The sequence below is a fragment of the Ovis canadensis genome, chromosome 21, assembly GCF_042477335.2.
Source record: "Ovis canadensis isolate MfBH-ARS-UI-01 breed Bighorn chromosome 21, ARS-UI_OviCan_v2, whole genome shotgun sequence".
NCBI classification, from domain to species: domain Eukaryota; kingdom Metazoa; phylum Chordata; class Mammalia; order Artiodactyla; family Bovidae; genus Ovis; species Ovis canadensis.
In genome coordinates, this window is record NC_091265.1 from 16907858 (window position 1) to 16930336 (window position 22479).

At 38.2% G+C, this 22479-nt stretch overlaps 1 protein-coding gene across 4 annotated transcripts in view; it reads right to left on the reverse strand.

Annotated features, from left to right (window-relative positions):
• Window positions 1-22153, reverse strand: part of CEP295 (centrosomal protein 295) — a 49016-nt gene extending 26863 nt beyond the window's left edge. For 3 of the 4 annotated variants that reach the window (XR_011251668.1, XM_069565146.1, XM_069565145.1), the window contains exons 1-12: window positions 21873-22153; window positions 17232-17368; window positions 16397-16597; window positions 15247-15371; window positions 14326-14419; window positions 11800-11892; window positions 6821-6961; window positions 4992-5175; window positions 4571-4738; window positions 2671-2892; window positions 638-730; window positions 387-490 (exon numbers count right to left, since the gene is read on the reverse strand). Coding sequence is in view for 3 of the 4 variants with exons in the window: in XM_069565146.1 (XP_069421247.1) it covers window positions 387-490; window positions 638-730; window positions 2671-2892; window positions 4571-4738; window positions 4992-5175; window positions 6821-6961; window positions 11800-11892; window positions 14326-14419; window positions 15247-15371; window positions 16397-16597; window positions 17232-17368; window positions 21873-22008 (1698 nt within the window). In the remaining variant the exon portion in view is untranslated. The remainder of the gene's footprint in view (window positions 1-386; window positions 491-637; window positions 731-2670; window positions 2893-4570; window positions 4739-4991; window positions 5176-6820; window positions 6962-11799; window positions 11893-14325; window positions 14420-15246; window positions 15372-16396; window positions 16598-17231; window positions 17369-21872) is intronic. The other variant, XM_069565148.1, reaches the window with a different exon arrangement.
• Window positions 22154-22479: the final 326 nt, after the last annotated feature.

The window sequence follows — 22479 nt, forward strand, 5'->3', positions numbered from 1 at the left end:
GTTAATTTGTAGTAAGAAAAATTCTTCATTAAAGTAGAAGGAACCAATATTATAGTTACAGAAACTGAATTAAAATTTTTTCTTTCAAAAGCAGCCTTTCAAAAAAACTGTTGTGATCACAAAGCCCAAATGTTTAATATCATGACAGGGACTCAGTTATTCAACAAATATTTATTGAGTACTTACTATATATAAGGCATTGTACAAGAAACTATGTAGGGTAAATTGACTTTTAAAAAAGACAATCTCTGCCTTTATCAAATGAATGTGTAAGATAGAAGAAATGATATCAAAAGTAGCCAGATTTTAAGATAAATCTAACTGGTCAAACAAAACTATAGTACCCAGGGGAAGAAAGAAACTTAAAAATAAAAATTTCAAATTACCTGTTTCTGCCTCGCTGCCATTCTAACTCTGACTGCTTCTTCCTGAGGATGAAGTAGAACTGAACTTGGAGCTACAGCTATGATAGGCTGAGTGGTCTTCATTTCTAAGAGAATTCCCAAAGCAAAAATTAGTTTCACTAATTTAGAATTTAACACAACTGTAATGTCCTTTGTTCATTTATTACATGTAATTTTATTAGGAAAAAGATGTGATGAATTAAGTTCGTTTAAGAATGTAAAAAAAGAAATACCTTGTTCCTTTTCAGAGCCTGTACTAAATGAAAGTGGTTTATCTTCACTTGTAAGTGGTCCAGAGTCAATCGTTAGCATGTCACTTTCAACAACTGTAACAGATATATTATTATTAACACATTATCACTGTCAAAATTAAATCTGAACAATGTAACAAAAATCTACATTCAGATTATCACTGGTCCACCTGAATGTCTTATTTAGTTAAGATCCAGCCACCTTCCAGATGATCACATATTTTATCTGATAAACTCAAGTCAAACACAAAAAGAAAATAAAGAAGATACAAGAAGATGTAAGACTAAAATTGTAAACAAAAAAGGAAAAGATGAAAGACAACTGACTTAAAGACAGGCTTACAACATTTTCAAACACAATGGGAAAGCATAAAAAGAATAGAGGAAGTAAGGTACCAAAGTGTAAAAAGAAAACAGCTGAAGAAACTTAAATGTATCTTCAACATACTTAGATATTAGGATTTTTATTATCTATGAAACCAGAGCAGAAAGTTAAGTTAAAGCAGCATACGCTCATCATACCAGGGTAGCCAGAAACTGCACGGAGTATCACCCACACAATCATGCAGCACGTACGTATGCGCTGCATGCACGTGTGCCTGCTCAGGAAGGAAAGGCCTCCAAGTGGGTTTTATGCGGCAGGTGGGAGTGGAACGTTATATAATCATCTTAGAAAAAAATTATAAAATTAGAAACAGTGCTAAGTACTATATAAGAAAAAAAAAAAGAGGGGTTATACAAGAGAGTATTTCAGACAAATCTGAATTAGACTAGGAGCTCAGATGAGATTTCCCTTAGGAAATGGCACTTAAGTGGGCATTCGAAAGGTAAGGAAGAATCAACCAGGTAAAGAGTGTGAGATGGACAAGAGACCTTTCCAGACAGGTCAGCAGACATTAAGGACCCTGTGAGGATTAAAAAAGAAAACAAAACACTTGGTTCAGATAGGGGAAGAATGCAGTCAAATGAGGCTAGAGAAAGATTACTACCCAGGCCCTTTCCCAAAATTACTTGGTTATGGATTAAAGATGAAAGTGTCGCCTTGTATTAAATGCCAATGCCATATTCTCTCTCCTACTTCTCACTCCTTTTTACTGCTTGCCCCTTCTCTAGACATCTTCTAAATGCCTGAGTTCCTTGGATGTCTTATAAGCCCTTTTCTCATTGAATTCTTTCCACTAAGAGTTATTCCACGCCCATGTGCTTGAATATCATATGTCTGACTTCCAAACTTCTCTCTCTTTGCTTTAAGCAGGTCAATTAAGTTAATAAATACGAACTGAGCACCTTTTATGTACAAGGCACTTCTTTAAGCACTTCTTTAAGAAGGCTGGCAGCAAAACATTTCCACCTAAATCCAATTACTTTGTTTAAAAAAAAATCTAGAAGATAGAACTCAAAGACAAAAAGCAAATCAAAGAAGAGTTATATCGTGATTCTTGTTTGCTAGTATGTAATTCAAGGAAATACTACTGGTTTGATTTTAGTAACTTCTGGGAATATATTTAAATAGCCTATTTATCTACCAAAACTTTTTAAAAAAAAATAACAAGAAACCAAATCTCTGGTGGGAAAGTAAAATAAACACACAATACTGTACATTCAAAACTGTTAATGTGTTCATATCCTTTGATTCAAGAATTATTTTCCTTTGTTCCTATGGAAATAATAAAAGATGTAGGCAAAGACTTTGCTAAAATGATGCTCATTACAGCGCAAAAAAAGTAATAAGAAACATTAGAAACAGCCTGTACATCTCAACATAAGGAACAGGCTAGTTCTGGTTCATCAATGTCTTTGGAAACATATCTATGAATAATTCACTACACTGAAAGTGCTCTGGAAGGGGATTCAGTAAGGTTTCTAACACTCACTGCCTCTAAGTGGCAGCATTATGGGCTTTGAAACATTTTTCTTCCTTTTGACCTCTGTTCTTTGATTTTTCAGAAATGAGCTTATCTTTGAACAACTTGGAAAGGGTTTATGTACTACAATATGAGACTGGAGAAATCTACCTTGTTCCTGCCGAGAGGATAATGTTCTGTCTTCACTCACAGTTGGTCCTGATTCAACTGTCAGGGCTTTACTTTCAGCTTCACTGACAGTTGTAATCATTTCACTTTCCTCTTCAGACATGGATTTAATTGTCCAGAGAGATTTTTGGCTTCGGATCTTATTTAATAATTTTTTAAAGAGAATTTTTGAAGGAATCTGGTGGGTCTTCACTGCTGAGGGAACTAAAAGAAAAGGAAATAAAATTTATTCAGCACCTATTACAAATAAGGTAAATTAGTCTATCTTTACACTTAGTCACCACAACTACCACTGGTTAAAACAAAAGTACAACTGTATTTTCCTCAGTATTTACAATTAAACACAATTTTGTAACCAGGTATAATATTTTTCAACTTAAATTTAAATAAGGACACCAAAATTCAATTACAGCTGACCCATGAACATGCATTTGAATTGCACGTGCATGCATGCTAGGTCACTGCAGTCATGTCTGACTCTCTGCAACCTTATGCACTGCAGCCCACCAGGCTCCTCTGTCCATGAGATTCTCTAGGCAAGAACAGTGGAGTGGGATACCATGTTCTAGGGGACCTTCCCAACCCAGGGATCAAACCCACATCTGTTTCATCTCCTGCACTAACAGGTAGATTTTTAACCACTAGCACCACCTGGGATCCACTTATTTGCAGATTATTTTCAAATAAATATGTTATCACAGGACTACATGATCCAGGGTTGGTTGAATCTGCAGATATACTGGATACTGAGGCCCAAGTTACATCAGAGTTTGGACTATATGGAGGGTTCGCACCCCTAACCCCTTGTTCATGGGTCAACTGTATTTCTCAATGATCGGCATGCAGCAAGCTTAAAAATGTATCAGGAAGATGCTTATTCCACTTGCTAAATGAAGACAGAATGTGTATCTCTTAATCTGTGGTTAAGACTAGCATTCAAAATATGTGCTATAAGGTTTGCAAGAAAATAAAAGGTTCTGCAGAGGCCAGAAATGAAGTTTAAAGGGGAATTCATGGCAATTGAGCCCTGAACCCATTTTTCTGAAATTTATGCCAAATCGTAGTAACCTTATACTTTGTTCAGACTGCAGTGTGAACACAGGAAACAGGGATAATGCCTAAAGCCCTACCCCAAGGAGTCTTAGAGGAGATCCACATAAAATGGAAACCCCCAAGGACTACCTATCCACAGTGTATGGTGAAGATGAAAAGAAAGGCTGAGTGGTTCTGAACTAAGGCAATACTCATAGGAATGGGGAGAAAAGAAGTTAAAAGGAAGAAGACTTGGTCTCTAAGGAGATGTGTAGTAAGAGACAGCTTTGTCTTTTTAGAGGTATTGATGCCTCTCATCGCTCTGGCCTGGATTACTGCAGATTGCGGTATCATCATTAACATGAGGAAGACAGAAAGACAAGGCAAGAGAAGATGAAAAACGTACTGTTAAGACACTGTCAAGTGAAAAAATTCAGAAGGTGGAGACAGAGATGAAGTTTAGAAGAAACCTAAGTTTGTGCTGTTCATCATTATACATGAAGTGCCTAGAAGCACAGTAGAAGCACAAAGTCTAAAAAACAAAAACAAAAAAATGCTGACCTTTCAAATGAATTGAGTTTATCAAATAACCTAAGTAACCTAAAAATCTTCAGACTACATATATATATATATATATATATATATATATATATATATATATATAAAACATTCCTCCTATGTATATGAAAAGGATCTTTAGTGATGAAAATCTGAAGTTTTCTCCTCTCATCATTCCCATTAGTATTAGGCACTGTTTGTAGTTAAATTAGACCAGCCTTTCCTAACTGCTGGCAAACGATTAACATTTTTTCCTATAAAATACAGCAATATTCAGGTCAGAAGTTTTTACCGTCTGCTTCACTAGAATGTACTGTTTCAGCTTCTGTCATTGGGATGTTTTCAGTCTCCCCTAAACTTTCGTGTTCCATTGAGAGGTCCAGTTCTTCATCTTGGATCTGATCAATCACAGCAGGCAGAGGCTCTGGTTCAAGGTGCAAAATCAGGTTTCCTTTCACCTCTCAATAAAGAAATACACAGACATGTTTCCATTACAAAATGACTAAAAAGAACTTGCACATAAAATTTTAAAGATCATCACAGTTTCAAGTCTAAAATATGAGCACCTCTTTCAAACGAGAACTCCTTTCAAAACAAAAACTGCTTCATCAAGATAAATGTATTTTTCCACAAAAACATTTAATAAGTAACATTTTAATGATATTGAATAACATTTCACAGTAAACTTTGAAAGTTTACTGAAAATATCTTACTTCTGTCTGCATTGTACATGTCTTCAAAGGCAAATTCTAGCTCTCTCTGCCAATCTTCTTTCATTTCACTGCGTTTGTATGGAAGTTCCACTAGTTGTGGTGGCATCTGTGCTACCATCAGTCTCCTGCGTGCCAGGTCCTCTTGCTGGAGCTGCTGGAGTTCTTTCATTAGTTTCTCTTGATTCTTCCAAGAATAAAGAAAATAATTAACAACTGAGTCACACACTCTGGATAGTAACATTAATAGTGAGGAAATCATGAAGGAAATTAAAAGTGGAGAAATCATGAAGGCAGGGGCTGTAGTTCCATCCCCTCCTTTACCATTTGATCAAATGCCACAAGACACTACGAATTGGCCCTCCATAGCCACAGTTCTTTCAAATCCGCAGATTCAACCAACTATGGACCATGCAGCACCACAGTATTTACCACCGAAAAAATACGCAGGTGTAATCTGACCCACACATTTCAAGGGTCAACTCTATTATGCTGGTAACTAATATGAGAAGATGGTTTTGGTTAGGCCACAAAGCTTCAAACGTGTCTGTCAGGTCTCCTTCCTCGGGACAGTCACAAAGCTACACTCTAATTAAGGTGTCACGGCTCCTGTAATGTAGTTTGTTTCAGTTCTCCATGCTGCCAGCAGCAGACACCATTCTCAAGTGAGCACCAAGAGTCAGGGACACTGTGGCTTAACAAATATTTCCTGTTACTCCACACTATGCGTGTGATTAAACAGCTAAGTAGTAAAGAAGGGAGGAAAACCCTGGGAAGATTGACTGTGGAGTCCACTTTCTTAACCACTAAACACTACTAATTTATGCAAGAATGCCCTCAGTTTATATTACTCTTCATGTTTTTTTGCCTGTAGATTAAAACTTGGATGAAATTCATCTTTTAGCTTTTATAAACTAGGGGTAAGTTATGATTATCATAATCATAACTTGACTGTAGTCTCTCTCCATGGAACTTCCCAGGCAGGATTACTGGAGTGGGCAGCCATTCTCTTCTCTAGATCTTCCTGACTCAGGGATCCAACCCAGTCTTTGGCACTGCAGACAGATTCTTTACTGTCTGAGCCAACAGGGAAGTCCCAGTGATAAAAACTAAAAATTTAAGGCAGGAAGTCATAATTCAGTTCAAATTATACAAACTTTAAGGCATCTAATTCTGTGGCATCCAATTACCATAGAAGTGCATAAAAACTCATTCTTCAGATGAATGTTTAAAAATCCAAATGTATTAGTCAAATTCAGAAAAGAAAATCAGACTTCTAAGAAGAGGACTCATTTCTATGCTGTTTCAAGAATAAACACCGAATAATAAGCACAACAGATGCAGTGCTGTAACTACAAAGCCAGCTTTCACCACACATATTTCACAGCTCTGCAACAAAGTTCAGTGCTTCTTGACAGCAAGGATTGTGACTATTTCTGAATCAATATTCTGCAAAGCCAACAAGTCCTTTGCTTGGTAAATATTTAATGAATCGAATCTGAAAATCCACAGAGCACAAATGTAATTCAAATAACTAAACTAGAAAAGTGGTTAATTTCTTCTTGGGCTATTTTTAAACTGATTAATACATTAAACTTTTAATATAATCATTAGTACAAATTTCAGAAGAAAAATGAGAACAGTTTCACCCAACCTGAATTTGAAACGAGGAGGTAAAAGCAAGTCAGAAAACTTGGAATAACATGAATCAGAGATAGTATTTTCCCATTCTCCACGGACTCTGTCCTTTGAGACTGTTTACCATCAGTTAAGTCCTATAGTGCCATCGGTAAGGCCATCAGCCATGGGCACAGCCAGAACTGAATGCTTACTTGAGCCAAATGGATCTTTTTCATTGCTTGGAATCCCCGGGCATGTGCCTTCTCACTCTGTTCCATTTTCTCTTGAGCTGCCTGCTTCTGTAGTTCTTCCAATCTTTTAGCTTCTTCTTCAGCAGCCAAATGAGGATCTGGCTAGCAGTCAATCAATAACATTTTAGACAAATAAAGTATGAAACAAAGTGGTAACTAAAAAGCAAAACAACCCTAAAATCATGTTTTTCTATTTATATCAAATGATAACCAGCTAAGTATTTTTTCGTTATATTTTTAAATGCCCACAATTATCAACAGCATGTATGTATGAAAAAAGGTCAAATTGTTAGTGTAAACAGTTTTACAACTTGTTCATTTTAAAGGAAAGTACACTATACTCATCCAAATAATTCCTCCAACATATTTTTATTAAGAAATTCTACTAAAACAACAGTGTTGAAAGGTAAACAAATAATAGTTAAGAAACCACAAACATCAAAGGTCATGAAAGCCATTAGCACTAAGATTTGCCTTTGGTTTTCAGCCAAAATTTGCTGCTTGGCTTGCACCTCGGGAAGGCCAAATAATCAAAACACCTTCTTTAACATAATTTCTGGCTTCCTAGAACTTGTGCAAATCAATGATCATGTGGTTGTACAGTGAGCCATTATTTCATTAACATAGCAATATTAAACGTATGCATGTGTGTTGGGGGGGGGAATGGTATAATAGGGTTTCCTATTATACCTAAACATTCACTTTCAAATACAGGTAAGCATTTCAAATATAACTTTAAGTAAAAATCTTAAATATTTTACATGGTGATAATCTATCAGTTAATGAAATAATAACCACAAAAGCTATTAATCGTATATTTAAAATTATTTATAACTCTCAAGTAGTGAGATAAATAGGTAAAGAAATAGCTAATGAATTAAGAAAGAGTAAGGACTTCCCTGGCAGTCCACTGGTTAAGACTCTGCCCTCCCACTGCAGGGGATGTGGTTGGATCCCTGGTTAGCAAATTAAGATCCTGCAAGCTGCTCAATGCAGCCAAAAAATAAGAAAGAAAGAAAGAGTGTAATGGCCAAATAAGTGTATGAAAAATATTATATTCCCTTTGAGCTAATAAATATTTATATAAATCCTTATTAACAAAGGTCAGATTAAATCAAAGTTATAACCTCTATAAAATTATTCAGTGTATTAACATGTAAAATATTAAAATGAATTTTAGGAGCAACATTTCATTTAGGCCATGAAGTTTTTAAGAAAAAAAGTTATTTGAGAATTCTTCACATCATGTGAGGGTGAATTAAAAGCCAGAAGAAAAGTTATGACCAACCTAGATAGCATATTGAAAAGCAGAGACATTACTTTGCCAACAAAGGACTGTCTAGTCAAGGCTATGGTTTCTCCAGTAGTCATGTATGGATGTGAGAGTTGGACTGTGAAGAAAGCTATGTGCCGAAGAATTGATGCTTTTGAACTGTGGTGTTGGAGATGACTCTTGAGAGTCCCTTGGACTGCAGGGAGATCCAGTCAGTCCATTCTAAAGGAGATCAGCCCTGGGTGTTCTTTGGAAGGAATGATGCTGAAGCTGAACCTCCAGTACTTTGGCCACCTCATGCGAAGAGTTGACTCACTGGAAAAGACTCTGATGCTGGGAGTGATTGGGGGCAGGAGGAGAAGGGGACGACAGAGGATGAGATGGCTGGATGGCATCACCGACTCGATGGACATGAGTCTGAGTGAACTCTGGGAGATGGTGATGGACAGGGAGGCCTGGCGTGCTGCAGTTCATGGGGTCGCAAAGAGTTGGACACAACTGAGCGACTGAACTAAACTGATGTCAACTGTGATAAACCAAAATTTGAAGAGAAGGAAAAACTTCAAAACACACAACATGTATAATAAACAGACTGAGTCCAGATATAATAAGATATATAAAGAGTATCAATAAAGGGTCAGAGAAACATTAGACATGCCAAACAAGTTTTAATCTGACTGCTGCTGCAGCTGTTCAATTGCTAAGCCGTGTCCAACTCTTTTGGACTGTAGCCTGCTAGGCTCCTCTGTGGAATTTTCCAGGCAAAAATACTGGAGTGGGTTGTCATTTCTTTCTTCAAGGGATCTTCCCGATCTAGGATCAAACTCACATCTCCTGCTTTGGCAGATGGGTTCTTTACCATGTAATCTGACCACTCAATGTCAAAACAAGGTTTTACAAGTAACTATCTTCTTTAAGAAGACAATCCGCTAAAACTTTGTGTCAATGCAATTAAAATTTTAAACAAGTACTGGCTGAAATAATTGCAAGATTCTATTTTTACCAGCTGAACTCAAAAGATATATGTGAAATATGCAAAAGTGTAAATCCAAAGCAAAAATACTTTTTAGAAAACATGTTTATGAAATGAATTGTAATCTGCAATGCACAAAACAGTAAGTGATTAAATATGCTACTTCTGCATCTTCTACCCAAGACATATATAGGTGGAAATCTTTTCTGATTGTCTGTTGACATTTCTGGATCTTACAGCAAACAGGACAGCAGATCTGATTAGAAAAATATTTCTAGGATGAAAAATCCATTTCAACAAGTACTGCGTACAGTCATTGACAAAGGAATAAATCAGATGAAAACATCATTAAGTATAAAACAACTTTCTAATACTAATATAAAGGATGAAGAGCAGGAGTAATTTAGGAATTTGAAGCATATGAAGTTTTGTGTGTACAGAACGTAAATGTAGCACAAAATTTAGAGAATAACTGGCTCTAAATAGGAATACAGCAGGTCAATGTCGTCATTCTGTCAAAGACAAACTTTATAACATACAAGAGACTCTATCAAGTAGAACTACTTTATCAAGATATTCAAACAAAACATGATAGCAACTCTCACATGCTAAGAGACTGACTGAACAAAATGAAAGTGCTTATTTGGAGAAAGCAGCTGAAGGAGTAACTGAAATATATGCCAAGAATGCAAGTAGTTTTTATATGATACCTCCTATAAAGATCCTATCATTCTGCTCAAAGAAAGATTCTAAATTATTGCACATGTGAAATAAGCTTAGATGCAGATGAAAATACAGAGATTTGTTATCTGGGTAATCAAGCACATTACTGCACTATCACATTTTAAACCCAAGGTTTACGGACAGATTTTTCCTAAGTGATGGTGTAAGGAAGAAAATATCAGAATGCTTTAGTTTGTGGGACAGTTTCTATAAAACTGCATTATAACTACTAATCTAATCTTCAAGTCCAGAAACTGAAGGGAAGGTAGGTCTTTTAGTTACTGTCAAAGAGAAAGGTTTAAAAATTTACTGTGACAGCATCAGTGATACCCTATATGACAGCTAAAAACAGAAATGTCTTTCATCAATCTTAGTATAAAATATGTTTAATACTAATATAAGGTATTGAAGTTATAATAGTATTTTACAATTTTAAACAAGCTTCAAGATTTATTCCTTTCTTAGAAGTTAACTTTATGATGGTAATACTCATCTTGTGTCTTGATCAAATATTAACACTTGCTATTACAGAATTTGTTGCATTCTAACTTCCACATGAATGCTACACTGTGAAATAGTATATATATATCTACTAGATAAATATACCTAACGTGAAAAAGGCGAAAATTCACTGTTACAAAGAAACAGCAATTATAACAAGGAGTAACCATTGTCACTCTTAATACAGACAATTAATTCTTAAGCCATATCATTTCCTACAGACAAGGGTATGATGTGCATGTGTGCTAGGTCACCTAAGCTGCATCTGACCCTTTGCGACCCTAACAACCATAGCCCGCCAGGCTTCTCTGTCCATGGGACTCTCCAGGCCAGGATACTGGAGTGGGTAGCCATTCCCTTCTCCAGCGGATCTTCTCCACCCAGGGATCGAACCAGGGTCTCCTGCATTGCAGGCAGATTCTTTACCACTAAGCCACCAGGGAAGCCCATGGGTATGGTAAGACGGCCATTTTCACATGTTGCAGTCACTTTGTAAAAGGAAATTTAAAGATCTATATCAAGTATCTGTGATAAAATGTTATACACTGTGGAACCTATAATTTATCTTTTAGACATTTGTTTTAAACATACAATCAGAGCTGTACACAAAATGTACACAACGTGGCTTTATTGGTGGTCCTATGGTTAAGAATCTACCTTGCAATGCAGGGGACACCGGTCTGACCCCTGGTCTAGGAAGATCCCACATGCTGTGAGGCAACTAAGCCCATGCACCACAACTACTAAAGCGCACGGGCCACACAGCCCGTGCTCCATAACCAGAGGCCACCACCGTGAGAAGCCCGAGGACTGCAACCTAAGGGGAGCCCCCATTCTTCACAACTAGAGAAAGCCAACGGGCAATACTGAAGACCCAGCGCAGCTGGAAATAAACAAAAAAAATTTTTTAAAGCTATAAAAAATCTACAAGATGATTATGTTTGCATTATTTACAAAGCAAAAGAAAACCCTCCACAATAGAATGGTTAAATAAACTCTATAATGAAATATTTAAGTAGCTATTAAAAATCATATTTTAAAAAGCATGTGTATATGTTTAGACACAAATAATGAAAATGTATTAAAAATACTATAATGAATCCATTGATGTATTAACCGATTACTTTTTCATGATGAAAACTTAAGTGTTTTACATGCAGCTAGTTTCAAATTTCTAGAGTATGTATTATTTTTATGTCAAAAAACTTTTGCGGTTAAGAAAATTAAATATATCCATTTAAGTAGCCAATTCCTTTCATTCATATTATATCAACATTCCATTCACATTCAACATGACATTGTAATTTAAAGCATATTTAAAAGATTTTTTAATCACTATTACCCTAAGACAGTTGGTAGAGCTGTTCAAATTTTGATATCTGAGAACAATATATGTAGAACAATATATAACTCAATTCAATGGACAGAGAAATAATAAAGCGAGAGTCATGAAAAAAGTCAATCAATCACCTGCTTTGTGTCCACCTCTCTATTCACAAAAGTACAAAGATGATGGTAGGTAGAACTGTTTGTCTTCACATTAGTTTTCTTTACTTCAACATTCTGAAAAAGGAAACAGAAAATAGATTGTTAAAGTTGAAAGTGTTCATTTTCATTTGAAGCAGGATCCAATGAAGAAAGTAATTTTGTATTTTAATCAGTTATTCTTTATTTTTTTTCTTCATGAGAGCATGCACTGTATTTCCACTAATCCGGAATTTAGGTTTAAAAGTCAGATTATATTTCAGTAAGAATAATGAATAGGTGATGCTCTATAGTTTACTGTATGACATCAGGAGGCACATAATGGCAAGGTGTGCCTCTATTACTGATTTTAAGTTTGCTCATTTGGTTATGACGTTTCATAATCACTGATAAGAGAAAGTTCTCTTCTGTCTAAAGGAAGTAGGCCAATGAATAAATGCAGAAGGATGATAGATACTTGTGATGCTAAGTATCATCTCCCAGATTACTTGGAAATTGAAAAGAGAAAAATTTACCAATATAATTGAGATCTCTTGTAGCCACATAACCAAATCAGACAAATACAGAATACAAGAAACTAGTCTATTCAAAAATTCTGAAATGAAAAATTTGGCCAGGGTTGGGGAGAGAATGTTTTACTTTGAAGACACAAAGCAAACAGAAGCAAGAGGTAAACCTTGACTGGATCCTGGTTACTTTTCTTAGTGTGATATTGTGGCCACATAGGAGAATGTCCTGGATGACCCTGGTGGTATGGTGGGTAAAAATCTGCCTGTTAATGCAGGAGATACATTCAATTCCTGGTCTGGGAAGATTTCATATGCCACGGAGCAACTAAGCCTGAGTACCACCACTACTGAGGCTGTGCTCTAGAGCCTGGAGCCGTGACTACTGATCCATGAGGAGTAACTACTGAAGCCCATGCACCTAGAGCCGGTGCTCCACAACAAGAGAAGTCACCACGATGACAAGCCCGCGCACTTCAACAGAGACCCAGCACGACAAAAAATAAAGAAATTAAAAAAACAAAAACAAACCTAGAGCTTTGTTAGAAAAAAGATAATGTCTTTATGCTTAGCAGAGGTACGCTGAAGTATATGGGGTGCAATGTAACCTATAAACCTACATTCAAATGTATACATTTATATATTCAAATGTATACACGACCATTTGAATCTACACATAATGCAAAACGAAATCTACACACAAGCTATTTCTTATACTCTTCTCTGTATTTAATAATTTTTCATAACAAAAATGTTGGGGAAAAAAGTACCACCACAGTTTAACATATAATTCATATTTGCCAAATCACTTACACAGACAATGTTTTGGTCAGTTTAAAATTTTGACCTTGTTAGGGCTTCCCAGATGGCTCAGATGGTAAAGAATCTGCCTGCAATGCAGAGGACCTGTGTTTGATTCCTGGGTTGGGAAGATCCCTGGAGAAGAGAATGGCTACCCACTCCAGTATTCTTGCCTGGGGAATTCCATGTACTATACAGTCCATGGGGTCAGAAAGAGTTGGACAAGACTGAGCCAGTTTCACTTTCAGCTTGTTAGAAACATTAAGAATTATGACAAAAGTAATAATAATAATTTTAAAATGGGTAATACACTGCCTGGCTTTTAACAAGGTACCAGGGGAGTGGCTGAAATCTGACTTCTCTGTTTGGATCTTACTGGATCAAATGTCACATGGCAGATGTCTAACATAAAAGTAGGAAGGCTGACAAAGCCAGAGGCTTAAGATGAGACTATCTGGTACTGAGGCTGATCACACATACATAAAATACTCTTGTCTATACAACAAAATAATATATCCTGTATTTGTATTTTTAAAATTTCTGTTTAACTTTTTTGATAAACACACCTATGTAATTTTGACAATGATCCTAATGAGCTATTTTAATAACCACAACAAGATAATCTGAACAGGAGAAGCAATACCTTTCAAAATTAACTTCCACTTAATAAGTTAAATGTTTTTTTTTTTTAAAGCTTCAAATCACAAAATCACACATTTTACTTTCACAAAGAAACAGACTTTTCTCACCATTTCACATAATCTTATGTGAAGTTATTATCGGGACCTAATTTCTGTGTCTATAAAATGGTCACTATTTACAATAGCCAAATTTTGAATGTGGGAAAGTCTTTAGGGCAAATAATCCTTTTCTTTCCCAATAAAATAAAAAAGGTTTCAGTTTTTCAAACAACAACAAAAAAATCTCTTGAGACAACTGGAGAAAACTGAACACAGACTGGGTATCAGATTATACTGGGAACAACATTATATTACTATTGTGCTTTAAAGTCCTTAAACATCAGAGATACAAACTAAAGCGTTTGTGGGTAAAATGCTATCTAGAATTATTTTAAAATATTCTAGATGTGTATTACCTGTACAGTTAAAAACTAAGTTCAAACAAATGGCATTTGGATGTGCACTGAATTCTAACAGCAAAGAAGAATTACTATATCCGAGCTCCCATACCCAGAGTAATTCACCTCAAAGAGAGCTGGAGGAGGGGGTGGCAGACTTGCGATTTTGGCAGATCTCTCCTTTTCCACAAGCAGAGCTTCTTTTCGAGCTTTTATATGCCTTAAAAAATAAAATGTCATAAATTAATCTCTCAAATAATGTTACAGTACAACTCAAAGTTAAAAATATAAAAGCCATTACAATCTTAAGAAATCCTTCACAGCCTGATCCCACAGGCTCAAATGCTATTTAATGAAGAGTGCATACACATGTGAGAAAATAAAGAGTAAAAGAGGTGTAACTACACATAAAGCTCCACCATGTAGACTGACCCAGCAAACACCTAATGTTCTTTAAAATAATTTAGAATTAAAAAAACCTAAAAATGATAAAGAGGGGCCACTGTATAAAATGACCACTTCTGACTAGCTAATAGGTTCTTTCATTTTTACAATATGCAAAAATCTCATCAATGACTTGCAGAGTCTATAACCTCGTTTAATGTTCGTAATTGCACTGATTTTTTTCTTTTTATATCAGAGGTAGACAGATTTTGGTTGACCTGCATTCTAAACTAGTAATACACTTCTTCAGAAACTCAGTAACTGCTGCTAAAGTCAGAACAGAAAAGAAAGTTCACTTGTTAGTACGTACTCCCCTCATTGCATTATTTTAAACCAAGTTTAAGAAACACCGTGGATATACTATATAACTTTTAAAAAGTATCCAAGTTTTAGTTTTAAAGTTTAGTCACTCAGTCATGTCCAACTCTTTGCGACCGCATGGACTGTCGACTACCAGGCTCCTCCATCCATGGGATTTTCCAGGCAAGAGTAATGGAGTGGGTTGCCATTTCCTTCTCCAGAAAAAAAAGTATACAATGTACCCTTTAATTCCAGCCATATCAGTTTCAGTGGAGAATACAATAAAAATTACTATTACTTTACCAGGTTTTTTGTTTCAGTAACATTTCTTTTTGATTTTTCTGTACTTTCAGGGCCTCTTTATGTCTCATTTCTGCCTTTTTTTTCCTTTCTGCTGCCCGGTGTGCCAGAGCATTTAAATCAGGCTCCTAAAAACAAATATTACTTAAAATGTCATGTTAAACAAGACTAAAATGCCAAATATATAATATGTGTGGTACTCTGTCAGGGCAAAAATCATAAACACAAACTAAAACCAGGGACCAAGAATATTTTGATTGACACACTCTTTAAAGAGTTCTTCTTCCTGACTAAAAGTTTGGTAACAAAGACATGCATTCTTGGAATCCAGCTTGTTTATTTTGTGTGACTATCTCTGGGACCACAATCTAGGATTTTCCAACCATAAATCAGAAGAAACAAAATAAGGTCAGGGAGTAGTCTTAAATACTGAGTTAAGTACTACTTTGCATTTGTGAAAGGATGAACTCAAGTGTATACACATGTAACTACACATTTTGGAGGTATGAGGAAGGAGTGATAATGAAATGAGAAATCTGAATTCACCCCACCGAACTTGTGCAAACTGACTGAAATGAGTAACAACCTGTAATTCTGAAGGTTACTATTTTATCTACCCAGTTGTTACTGACTGGAAAAGAATAATGTTTGCTTTTTTCATGAAGTATAGTTTGATTTACAGTGCTGTGTTAGTTTCAGTATACAGCATGGCCAGCAATTCTGCTATACATACACATACACAGCTATTCTTTTTTGGATTCTTTTCCCTTGTAGATTATTATGAAATATTGAGTACAGTTTCCTGTGCTCTACAGTAGGTCATTGCTGGTTATCTATTTTATATAGAGTAGTGTGTGTGCTAATCCCATTCTCCTAATGTATTATCCCTTACCACCCACCTGTGGTAACCCTAAGTTTGTTAGAGAATAATGTTAACTTAAACATCATAGAAAGCAGATTTCCCTTGACATGACTCTTACCAGGAAATGAATCAAGTAGGATTCTTAAGTTATATTAAATTTACAAAAACATTCAGGCTGCCCACAGCAAATTCTATACATGAAAACATTTTTATCAGTCTGTCTAATAACATTAATCTACTTTTAACAAGTATCATTACCACAGACAGGTAGTCAAATTAGTGCTCACTTACATTTTCTTTGGCTTGTTGATGCCCCTCTCCCATATTTCTTAAACTTGCCAAATACAGTTTTTCCAAGTTTTTGATTTTCTGAGTTTGTGATTCTGCCCATTCTGTCCTTAGTTCCTCTGCCAAACGAGCGAATTGCTGATTTCTCCTCTGTTTTATATCTTCTCTTATCTGTAAAGCAATATCTCTTTCTTGTTCTCGGACCTAAAGGATGAATATTTAAGATTATATGAAAAGAGGCTTACTTCAACTTTTTGGAAAAGCTCTTTGGAAACAGGATCCTAAATGAATTCAAGTATTAGATATATCAATTCTCCAGAATATTCACAAGATATTAGATAAGGCCTATTTAAAGCAGAAAATCCAGGTGATGGAGGAAAAACCAAAAATAAGACTACTTACAAAGTTCCCTGATAAGCCATTATGTTTCCTCCCCAGAGACCTAAGGGGACTGCCATTATCACTGTGATTTGAGCAAGCTCCAAGAGTTGGTGATGGACAGGGAAGGCTTGCGTGCTGCAGTCCATGGGGTTGCAAAGAGTCAGATATGACTGAGCGACTGAAATGAACTGAACTGAATGTTAAAAATGGGCTTCCCTGGTGGCTCAGTGGTAAAGAATCCACCTACTAATGCAGGAGATGCGGGAGAAAGAGCAACCCAGTCCAATATTCTTACCTGGAAAACCCCCACGGACAAAGAAGCCTGGCAGGCTACAGTCCATGGGCCTCAAAGAGTCAGACACAACTTAGTGACTTAACAACAATAACTACAATGTAGAAAATACTAATAATTTGGGGGACACAAAGAAGTTGACACTATGTTCCAAATAAATCTCACCTGCAGCAATCTTAGTTTTCGTCTTCTTTCATAATCTTCCTTTAAAATGAAGGCTTCCTCATTAGGACTCAATCTCAGCTTGCCAGCATTCACTCCCTTTCTTTTCATTTTCATATAGTACTTTAAATATGAAGGTTCTGCATTAAAAAAATATATATATTAAAATAAGGCAGTAAAGATTAGAACACTTTTTAAAGGGCTATAAACATGAAATAAAATGATTTGAGTAAACTAAGTTCAACTTATTTATAAATAGTAATCATTAATCCAGCACTTAAATTGGTAGTTCTCAGATGGGGAGAAAGCAGTTTAGTGGTGAGTAAACCATTTCAAGCATTACTTGAAAAAATGCTTCCTCATCTGTGGCAGATTATTGTTTACCTGTAGTATCTGGGACCTGACTAACTCCTATTTCAGATTTCCAGAGTTTACCCAGCTTAAATATAGAAAACCACAAAGATTTCAAAAGGTGTGTCAGTGCAGAATAAATGCTTCGCAGTTGCAGGTTAACACTAGAACTCTGATAACTTGTTCATACCCAGCGAGACTACTGCACTGCAAGGGCTCCTGGCTCGTAGTGCAGCTCCTAGTCTGTGATAAATAACATGATCCCAAGTGTCATTGTCTCTTAGGGAATCACATTAACCCCTCTACAGTAAAACAACTCTTCAGTGATTGGTGGTGTGGTTTTTAAATGAAATCATTAAACAAAACTCCTCTTAGAACAAAGTTCTGTTTTTAGGTTCAGTCCAGGGTTTAAGATTCTATTGCTCCTGTTTACACTCAGGTGTTCTCAATCGCGTCTCTAGATTATAACACGCCCCAATTTGGGGAAGTCTGGCAGGGAAAAAAAGAAAGAATTTAAGAATTTATAGTTTTTATAAAATTTAAAAACCTTCCCCAGGTGATTCTGTATCTCCTTGTTCCCATTATTGCCATTTTCAAAAATTAGACACTTCAAATCAGTACATAACCATGATTTCATCTGAGATCAGTCTCTTTACAATGACCAGGAAGGCAAATATGGTAACTGAACACTTAAATCTTTCTGAAGATAGTTTTTGTTGTTGTTGTTGTTGTTGCCCCACTTGGCTTGAGAGAATCCTAATTCCCTGAGCAGGGGTCAACCTGGGCCCCCGGCAATGGAAGTGCAGAGTCCTTATCACTAAACCACCAGGGAATCCCCTTCTGCAACCAGTTTAAGCAGCACCTCCCTGTGAAACTGCCCTCCAGTGATTCTTGCTCCACCTGCCTGTCCATAAGAAATGTTACCCCCACATTCATATGAGGACTAACCTATGCTGCCTTGGATACTACCTTCCTCTAGTTTTTCATCAATAACTTGCCCTTTCTAGTTAGATTCCTTAACAATAAGGACAGAGGCTCTGGTTTTCTTTTGTTTTGTTTTAATATCCAAATTAACCACAAATAACAACCACCAGGCAGTATGTCACACACTAAGAATAAATACTGTTTTCACTCAGGTGTACAAATAGCGGCCAGAAGAATTTGAGGTTATCTAATAGGAACTACGGAGAAGGCAATGGCACCCCACTCCAGTACTCTTGCCTGGAAAATCCCATGGACGGAGGAGCCTGGTAGGCTGCAATCCATGCGGTTGCTAAGAGTTGGACACGACTGAGCGACTTCACTTTCACTTCTCACTTTTATACATTGGAGAAGGAAATGGCAACCCACTCCAGTGTTCTTGCCTGGAGAATCCCAAGGACGGCAGAGCCTGGTGGGCTGCCGTCTGTGGGGTTGCAGAGAGTCGGACACGACTGAAGCGACTTAGCAGCAGCAATAGGAACTAAGGGCTTCCCTGGTGACTCAGTGGTAAAGAATCTACCTCTCAATGCAAAGACCTGGGTTCGATCCCTAAGTTGGGAAGATCTCCTGGAGAAGGAAATGGCAACCCACTCCAGTATTCTTGCTATTCTTGCCTGGAAAATCACATGGACAGAGGAGCTTAGCAGGCTACAGTCCATGGAGTTGCAAAAGAGTTGGTACATGACTTATCAACTGAACAAACAAAAATGGAAACTAAAACTTTTTCATTGAACTCTCCATCAAAAAGAAGGCAGGAATGATCTTATTCATGGTTGTATGTGCAGAGCCTAAAAACTGCTTTGCTCCTAAGTAGGTCCTTCAGTGTGTTGACTGAATGAATGACCCATTCAATGAGTTAATTCATATTAAGTGCCAGATAGGTATATGTGGTCACTGTTACAACCTGATGACAAAAGGAATAACTGCTTACTGTGAAAAATCTTTTCCAGCTGCAACCCACTCAGCTGATATTCACAAGGCTTTGGTAATGTACTCTGTGAAAGTGCCAACCAACCATTCTCTATTTTAGACAAGAATCAAAGGCCTCTTAGATTAAAGGACTTGACCTGAGTGACAATATCTACTGGCAGAGCAGACAGATAAAAGAAGAATCTGGTGTTTCTTATACATGGCTCCTAACTTTCTGAAATGCTAAAATATAGGAAGCGAGGAAAATTTTGTTTAAGCCAGTATTTTTTGCAAGAGGGGATTGACAAGAACTAAACAAAGAGAAAACAAGTAATCCTGTAATCCTCAATTTCCTTTCCTAGAGGATTACAGGAACAAGTATACATTTGTTATTTTTACCTAAGATGTGACAGAATAACTGATTTCTCTTGTATATTATTATCTTAATTTTTACACTTGTTTGGAAATAATCTGATTTAGTATTCCCAGCTTCTCTAAATGTCAACCACAGTACAACAACCAAAACCAGGGAATTAACACTAGCACAATACTTTTAGCTCATCTACAGACCTTATTCAAATTTCATCAACTGTCCCACTAATGTCCATTTTCTGGACCAGGTCCCAAGCCAAGGAAAACCTATCCTTTGACTGTTGTGTCACTCTGGGTCCTCAAATAAGTAGATGCCAAAATGGGATGAAACCTATGAGGATTTTATTAGGGGAAATGCCTGTGTGAGGGAAAATGGGGAGGGAGCTGGTGAAAGCTAGGAGTGTTTCAGACTTTCATGCAAATCTGTCACTGAGTGAAGGAGGAAGGCAAAGTTGGGTAGATGACCCTTAAACTGTAGAGTCTAAGGAAGCTTCAGGAAGATTGCTGGGGAGTCCTTAAGCCAAAATCCCATGTGTCTCAGGAACAGGCCTGCCTTCACATCCACCCCATGCTGTCATTAATAGGAGCAGTCTATGGGAGGCATCCAGGTAAACAGATTTCAGAACACAGGGGCTGAGGGTCTATGAATCATGTTCTAATGGCTAGGCTGTTTTGTCTCCTTCAACTCCTCCAACTTGATATGTTCCTCAGTCCCATCACCCCTTCCCCCATCTTGACATTTTAAAAAGATGCCAGCCAGTTATTTTGCATAATATCCCTCTATCTGGATGTGTTTAATCCCTTCCTATAAGACTGAGGTTATGCATTTTTGGCAAGACCACCACAGCAGTCACGACGTACTCTTCTCAGCACATCACACCAGAATGAGTTTTGATCCCTTGATTAAGAAGGTGCCTAACAGGTTCCCCCACTATAGACACTATTTCTTTTAAAGTATTTGGTGGAGAGATAATTGAGGCTATGTAAATACCATGTTCCCCACCATATTTACCAACTAAATTTAGTATCCATTGATGACTACCTGAAACAATGTATATTCTGCTTACATTATTCCTTCTACACTTACCAACTGGAGTCCTACTGTAAGTTTCACCCATTCCCTCAGTTCAGTTCAGTTCAGTTGCTCGGTCGTGTCCGACTCTTTGCGACCCCATGAATCGCAGCACGCCAGGCCTCCCTGTCCATCACCATCTCCCTCACTTTAGTACTTATTCATATCAATACAGATTCTCAAATTCTAAGTACTGTTACTGACAAATAATAGAGGTGATACTACTTATCTTGCAAGACTGTTCTGAGGATTAAATGGCAACGGGCACCTCTTAATCACCTATATTAGGAAGATGTGGCTTCAAGGCCCAATTCCACTTGAAACAGGAAGACACTTAAAATCACTTTGGTCTCACTTCCTTGAAATATATAAGGAGTCATAATATCTTCTCCAAGGTTGTTCTGATTGTCTGTCTTAGTAAATACAAACTGCCAGATACTTTCTAAATTTTAATGACTGCCGTTCCCCATTGTTTTACGAAGCAGACGTTTGCGGCAGGACTTAGCACCTAAGAAATTAAAGGTGAGACACCAAAAGAGAGCATGCTCTCCGCATGAAACGATTTCCAAGCTGGGCTCTTAAACGGCTCCCAGGAGGCCGCTCCGCGGGTGACCTGGGGGCAGGACGCACCCAGGAGTTTTGCAGTGGCGACCCCGCAGACCCTTCAGGCCGCCGGGCCTTGGAAGCTCAGGGCCCCCGCGAGGCCCGACCCCACGGGAACGCGCACGGCCGGCTGCGCCGAAGGCCCCGGGGCGGCCTCCACACGGCGCAGGCGAGCCCGTGAGGGGACGCGCGCCCCGCCGGCCTCGCGCCCGGCCTCTGTGGAGAGCCGCGGGCCGCTGCGAGTGCGCCCCCGGCCGCTGCGAGTGCGCCCCCCGCCGCAGCACACCCCCGGCGCCCCGCCTCGCGGAGAAGTGCACGCTCGGGGCCCTCGGGAGGCAGGGGCCTCCGTCACTCACCCGGGAGAGGAGAGCCCGGCCTCAGGAATCGCGGCTCAGACACAGAAGGCCCGGCGGCCCGCCCCACAGCTGCCTCCGAACAGCCGTTCGGGCGTGAGCGAGGCGGCCATCTCCGAGCCGCCGTCACTTCCGTCATTCAAACCGCTCGCCAGTGGCGCGGCCGGGCCGCGGGAAGCGCCGAGCCCCGCCCCGCCCCGCCCCGGGGGCCGTCGGGACGGCCGCGGCGGAAGCGCTCCCGGGGCGCGCGCCGCCCCTACGCGGGGCCCATTATTTCTCGTGTTGGGCGTGGCTCGGGGGTCTTGCTTTACGTCTCCCGACAGGCTCGCTTTACAGATCCGAGACGGAGGTCCAGGAAGGGAAAGATACTTAACACAGCCCACCCGGGTGGCTTCAGTCTCAAGCGTCTTTGTGAAAATGCCTTGGGAGCTGCAGCCTTTCTTGTCTGAGGACACAATTCTTTTGGTACTTTCCTCACACTGCAGTTATTTTCTGATAGTTTTCAATTCACTCAACAGGGAACCGTATCGTAATGCTGTGCCTCCAGAGGGCCGCACCATCTAGAACATGTCAAGGATTTATCCGCTGTAGATAACCTACAATCAGAAAG